At 38.8% G+C, this 7,310-nt stretch overlaps 1 protein-coding gene across 2 annotated transcripts in view; it reads right to left on the reverse strand.

The window, feature by feature from the left end:
* Positions 1 to 7,310, reverse strand: part of Cwc22 (CWC22 spliceosome associated protein homolog) — a 41,143-nt gene that overhangs the window by 11,390 nt on the left and 22,443 nt on the right. For both annotated transcript variants that reach the window (XM_005346628.2, XM_026778706.1), the window contains exons 12-13: positions 4,552 to 4,656; positions 3,347 to 3,428 (exon numbers count right to left, since the gene is read on the reverse strand). In XM_005346628.2, coding sequence (XP_005346685.1) covers positions 3,347 to 3,428; positions 4,552 to 4,656 — 187 coding nt within the window. The remainder of the gene's footprint in view (positions 1 to 3,346; positions 3,429 to 4,551; positions 4,657 to 7,310) is intronic.

Below are 7,310 nucleotides of genomic sequence, written 5' to 3' on the forward strand. Positions count from 1 at the left end.
ACTTTTGCTTCTAGCTCAATGGGAAAGCTACAATAAGTACTGCACTTAAAAAGCTTCTTGAAATGTGTATTATGTATTTAGAGAAACCAGGAAAGACATTCTAATTAAAACAGGCCCAATTTCTTATGCTTCCAGTATTACAAACTTCAGTATAGAAGAGAAAATGATCCTCTATCACACCACAAACCTTAAGACACCTTTTCAGCACTGTCTGTCCCCAGTCACTAGTGCTGAGCTAGGACGAGGTGAGACCTGCTGCAAAAGCCCGCCCATCCGATACACTACAAGTATGCCATTTTATATCCAAACACAGGGCTTCCCCATTTATGAGAAATAACTATAACATTAGTAAATGGTGCAAAGCAACTTATAGGGAGCAAAAGCACATTTTTACAGTGTTTATATAGATGATTTTATAATATCCTTAACACAAGATAATTAGCAAATTCGTCAAGAACTTGACTCAGGAATAATGCTGCTATATCCAAACCCTTTCAGATGGTCTAAACCCCCACCCTCCCAATAGCCACCCAATGCAATGCACTGATTCTGAAAGTGTTTGTAATTCATCTGTTATTTCTAGCTTCTATTACTTATTAGGTTTCATAAGCACACCTGGGCAACCATCCAGCATCGTGCAAGGCAAGAAAAAAAGAAGAAAGCTAAAAAAAAAAAGAGCAATCTTCCAGGTAGCAGATAACAGGCAATACTACACGGTGCCTAGAATGGACACATTTCAGTACTATAGCAATAACAATGAGTATTATTAAACATATGAACTGTAAAAAAAAAAAAGGAAATACATGGCAGGAGTGGGGAGGACTTGATAATTAAAAGAAAGTCAAATAAGTAATAAGAAAATTTTACTAACTTTTACTTATCAGAAAAAGTTGTATGAGCTTATGCATTATATATTTGCATTCTTTTAAAGCATATGGTGATTCTGAAGGGGCACTAATTATAAATATCACATGAGCTAACATTGCTCAATATTTTAGGTATCTTAGGTGGCTGAGCAAAAATAGTTCCAGTTTTAAAAGAATAATAATTGAAGTAGGGTTATATAACTGCATTACTAAATTACTAAATTACTGTCCTCTTGACTTGATGCCAGTTTTAAGTAGTATTTAAAGATGACTGCACTATCGTCAGGGACATGGCAGCCCATCTCCATCTGCTACCACAACGTTGACCATCATCAAGAAGCAGGAACAAGGAGGGAGCTTCCGCCTTGACAGCAAAGCCAACTGCTTACTGTGAGGTTTTGTATAATGAAAGAGTAATCTTAGAGCCACAGGAATCTCAGAGCAGCAGGAAAATGGGAAGACTAGCAAACTAGTCATAAGAAAAGTAAAAGCGCCAATCCCTACACAGTTCAGGAGCCAAACGGACTTGTTTGCATAAGATTCCCTAAGAAGAGTCCTATGTTCAATCTCAGGTCTGTAAATAAGTACCCCACACCACCTTCTAACCTGAACAGTATAAAGACTTCAGACAACAGAAAGAAAACACTGGACACACACTCACAAACAGAGACAGACAGACAGATCTTCAATCCAATCCGATCTTGATTACTATGTGTCATTTCTTGAGCTGCCTAGCCTGTTTTCAAGGAAGACCACACAAGCAGTCTACTGCCTGGTCTACTAACCTTCTCCAAACTGACATGGATCTGAGCATTTCCTACTTCTTAACAAGTCACGATCAACTCAGTTCTCAAGGGAGGCATAAACCAGACATTTGACCATGTAGTGATTACAATTTGTTCCCTTCACTGTTTTGCAATGGACAATTTTGTGTAATTACAGTAATGAAAAAGGGCCAGCTGCCACGGAGGAAAAGCCCTTGACTCGTGTTCCCAAAGGCTTTCTGTAAAGAGTTTACCTACAATAATGTTTTGTGAATCTAATAAAATTCAAGATCTATTACCACTACTTCAAAACAAAACAAAAAAGCTACTTCTGCTTTTGATGACCAATGACAGCATTTCTTTGCCTACATATTTAATGACTAACATTTACCACCAAAGAGTCTCGTTCCTAAGTCCTCCAATGTGTATATTGGGCACTTATGATTTTCTTCTAACATCTGTATGGGTTTTTATAGGTCTACTAACCATTTTCATATATAATTGGGAAAAAAACTTGCCATGTACGGGCTGGTATTCTTTTCATGATATTATGCAAGGTCTGCAGGCACAATAAGGAGAAGCCACTGTCTAAGAGTGAGTGGCTGCCTACGCTGGGCGTAATCCCAACATCAGGAGGTTGAGGAGGGCAGATCTCTGTGAGTTCAAAGCCAGCCTCGGCTACAAAATGAGTTCCAGGACAGTCAGGTTTACACAGTGAACCCCTGTCTTGAAAAACAAAAGAACAAACAAACAAAGAAAAAAGAAGAAGAAAGGAGTGGCTTCCTTGTGTCTCGATGCTTTTGGTTTTGGTACCTTTTCTGATTTAGATAGTAGCAAAGTGAAGGGAACTTAGGGTTCTTTCTACACAATTACTCAGCTGCACCGCAACTCCTCCAGTCACTGAGTTGCTGAGAGCAACACTGAAGTCATCTCTTCTGTCTGAACAAGGCTGCAGCTCCGCAGAGGACAGCAGGGCCTCAAACTCTACAAAATTCTCATCGTCTAAGTTGCATGGAAAAACTAGCAGCTTTTTCATTTGAATGATAAAAACATAGGTCAAGATAAACAAAGAAAAAGTTTTTATCAGTGTTAGATATTCCTCTATTTGAAGTTTTCAGACAACGAAAACAAGATGACTCCTACTTATGGCTCACCATAGTCAATGGAAACACAGACCCTAGCAACAACCCAACTGAGAAAACATCCCTCCTCCTGTGTGAATATAAACACATTCCCAGTAAATCAATAAGCTGATTCACATCAAAATAACAGACGGACTAAGCACTTAACATTTTTGGATATGTTCCCTTAAATCAAGTGTACAGGTTTCAAAGGAAATAGTTTCAATTTCATGATATCTTGATACTTCTTAACACTACTACACAAGGTCTTCAAAGCTTTCCAAAGTGTAATTCCCAATTCCATTTCTATCCTCCTACATCTGCACAGCAAGTAAGCTCTCAACTAAAAGTCAGAATTAAAAACCACATCAGAAAAAGAAACATTAAATTCTCATTAACAAATATAGTGGTAGCCTTTGATACAGAGCTGGTTATTTTTGAGGTTTAATTACTAACATCTAACTACAAGAAATGGCACACTGAAAGAGAGCAGAACCTATTTAGGTAACACAGTTAGGATTCTAAGTAAAAACCCTGGCTACCCATTTCTTACCCAAAACAGAAATAAATGATCAATTAAGCCAGAAAGTCTTACCTTGACTGAATGGCAAGATATATTGTACGGCGAAATGAGACTAGATTGATTTCTGTTTTGTCATGAATAGTTACTTTTTGCCCTGAAATATATTAAACATAACAATTATAAAAATATATTTGTTCTATGATCAAATTCAGTAACAATGTTGTTTTCCTTTTGTAAATGAGTACCTGCAAAGTTAATGGAGCTGCTGTAAGCTTCTGTCATACCACTTTGTTGGATCAGAGTCCACAACTATGCCAAAAATCTACTTTTGTCTTTGTATTACAAACTCATTTAGATACCATAGAAGGCTTTACTCCACACTGATGCTTCATGGAATATTATTTCTAGAGTTATACACAATGTTGATTAGGTGGATGAACTCTACAATCTGGAACTCATCTTAAGAGAACACTGGATTGTGGCAGGGTGGTTGGCTCTCTCCAAATGTATATTTTTCAAAATCTCTTCACTGATGTAAGAAAACTTTCTTACACCCAATTATTTGAATTTAAATAATATTTCCATATAAAACAAAGAAATTCTAAAAGAAAAATGTAATATATACTACTTAGATGACTTAAAGACAGCAGTGGAAAAAGCCAATATATTTTTTTATAAAATGTTACAGAGCAATTTCACTATAAGACCTACATTACTCTAAAAAGAAAAACATACTTTTATTATTTCCTGATGTGTAATGTAAATAACGCCAGCTTATATATACCGCTGTATTACTGATACTCAACCAAAGGAAAGGTCTGAGCTTGTTTTTCTGCACAGTGATGTCACCAGAGCTGAAGAGGAAGAACAGCAAGCCTGTTTCTGTACTAAAATAGTCGGTGGCCTCCCTACCCTATTTTGCCAAAATGGACAGCAAACATCTAAGTCATTCACATCTGTCACACTCTTGCCAAGGCTATATAAATTACACACCCTCAACATGAATGCACCTTTGGAAGTCAAGGTCTAAAGCACCAAATTAAAATTATGTTGTTAGTAAAAATGAATTTCCTTGTTTAAAACTTTCAGGGTGGGTATCCTGTTGTAGGGGGCAGTCTTCTGTCCTATAGGGCATGGAAAAGCCTTGACCCGCTAAACTCCAGTGACATTTTTCACAATCCCTTTTCAGTGAATTGAGAGAGCCGTCTTAGAATGGTACTTCAGAATCCACTTAACCCGGGAGTGTTTTACAGCACACTTGGAAAGCCACACTTTACCTTCCTCCTCTTCTCCCTCTTCATCCTCCTCTTCCTCCTCCTCGTCTTCACTACTTCCAGCTTCTTGGTCTGTGTTTGAATCACTGTCTCCTTCATCAAGAATTTCTACAAAGCAAAGTTTAAGAAGGAAAAAATATGAGCTAGATACATGTACCTCACCTCGAGAAGTTCAGTCTCATTTCGCTGATTCTAATTTTAACTGTTCACCTGCCAACAGTTATAGCCAGAAAGCAATGAGAACAATTTGATGTTAGGAAGATCACTGCCATCACTCTTTGTCAGATAAAATGCGCTCAGGAAACAAGGGATGAAAAGAAAGAAGGAAAGGCACGTGATGGTTTTCTGAGTGGGCAGGAGCTCCAGGAAAACACTGGAGACTAAAGCTAGCCTGTCAAATCCAAATGCTATCTTAAGAAAGAGTGTAGCCTATGATGGAAAATAAGGCCATACACCGAACACAAGCATGCAGAGTTAAGAATGAATATGGAAGGATATGGGAGGGGAAATAGTTCCACAACTTACTGTATTCACTTTAAATAAATAGATTGAAAATTTTAAAATATATAATTGTTAAATAGAGTATTACAATCAATCTAAAGGGTTTTCATGCATAAAACTAAAATAGATACTGAAAGATCTTGAACAAAACTGGTAAAACCATGACTATTACTTAAAATACAACGTACCTCCGGATCTGAATGAATGTGCATAAAAGGTTGCATAGGACCATCCACCACAGCAACAGTGCAAATGACACGGATTGCAACTGTACCTCACCCAGAGATGCTGTCAGAGCTAAACACTTCTGATGTGAGCTGTCCTTTTATGCACTGTGACTATGTACTCCTCCCATTGGTTAATAAAGAACATGTTCTGGTCTATTACAGGATAGAATATAACTAGACAGGAAATCCGAGCAGAGACAGAGAGAGAAAGAGGGTGGGGTCGGGAGAGAGACCAGAAAGCCACACATAGAACAAACAGGATGCCCAAACACTGTAGAGCTCTCATTTAGCCTTCACCTGACAAACAAATCTTAAAAACATTTATAGCAAATGCAACTCGATGAAATAATCCAGTGTCTACTTGGTTATGCAACAGAACACAGACTCTGAAAAGAAGAAACTATTTAGCATTCAAAAGTAGGAAGCCAGGCACTCCTGCTGTTTCCCCAAATGCTGTAAGACCTAATGCACAAGTGCACCTGGGTCACTCTCAGGTGCTAATTACTAGAGCTGTGCTCACTTCCTGCTGTGGTCATTTTTTATGCCAGTTCCAGAGGAACAATTTACTGAAGATGAAGGTCAAATGAACTGTCTGATAGTTTAGAGCATCCTCTTTTCTCTCTTCTTTAGAATTAGCCCAAAATTCCATAAGTACTGACAAGTGGATTTCACTCGATGAGTAAAAGGTTTCAACAATGTTCTCTGATTCCCTGGGGGACTTGAGAGACTGTCAGATGGTCTATGAGGGCAACACTACTTTCTTAACGACCCTAAGGTTTTGTATGCCCGGGCACTGCACTGACGTCTACAACGACAGAAAAGAGCAATGGGGGTTAAGATTGCTGCAGTCTGAGCAGTGCACCAGGAGTCAAGGCTGCCTTCTGAACATTGGCAGGAGGGAAGGCTATCTTGATAATAACCGTCCTTGATGAAGATAAAAACACTAGTAGTATTACAGCCCATACTTACACTTGTAGCATTTGTATTAGACAGCTGGACAGGGCCATGGTAACCTCAAGGACAAGACTGGGCCAACTGCCTGGGTCTACCATAAAGTGACAACTTTTTACATTTTTTTAAAAATTTAAATATTTGGAAAAACAAGGTCAAAGTTATCAACAGATTTTATTAGGTGTTTAGCAAGCTTTTACAAGAGCTACAAAGTAACACTCTTCATTTTAAAAACAGCAACAAACCAGTACTTGCCACCATGATACAATTTAAGTTTGTAAGACCAAATCTAATAGTTGTAAATTTGTATTTATTCCTCTGAGTTTCAATAGCTTCCCAAAAATGGGGCAAACTTCTGAGGAGACAAGTGGCAACATTAAGAAACAGGAGTTTTGATAATGTCCTAATGCATTAACTCAATTTTAATATGTTCATGTGCTAATATTTAGAAGATACACATATACAACACAGTAAAGCAAGATGTTCCGGATGACGTCATGTTAAAAAATGAGGCAAGGCATAAATAAAGGACACTGAGCTTATAATTCGTGATCCTAGAGAAGCTAAATAAGGTGAATCCAAAGACAAACATACAGGCATCCTCCTGAATATTAACCTTCATCAGGCGATGAAAGGAGACAGAGACAGAGACCCACATTGGAGCACAGGACAGAAATCTCAAAGTCCAAATCAGGAGCAGAAGGAGAGAGAGCATGAGCAAGGAACTCAGGACCGCAAGGGGTGCACCCACACACTGAGACAATGGGAATGTTCTATTGGGAACTCACCAAGGCCAGCTGGCCTGGGTCTGAAAAAGCATGGGATAAAACTGGACTCGCTGAACATAGCGGACAATGAGGACTACTGAGAACTCAAGAACAATGGCAATGGCTTTCTGATCCTACTGCACGTACTGGGTTTGTGGGAGCCTAGGCAGTTTGGATGCTCACCTTACTAGTCCTGGATGGAGGTGGGGGTTCCTTGGACTTCCCACAGGGCAAGGAACCCTGATTGCTTTTTGGGCTGATGAGGGAGGGGAACTTGATCGGGGAAGGTGGAGGGAATTGGGTGGCGGGGAAGAGA

The sequence above is a fragment of the Microtus ochrogaster genome, chromosome 4, assembly GCF_000317375.1.
Source record: "Microtus ochrogaster isolate Prairie Vole_2 chromosome 4, MicOch1.0, whole genome shotgun sequence".
Taxonomy (NCBI): Eukaryota; Metazoa; Chordata; class Mammalia; order Rodentia; family Cricetidae; genus Microtus; species Microtus ochrogaster.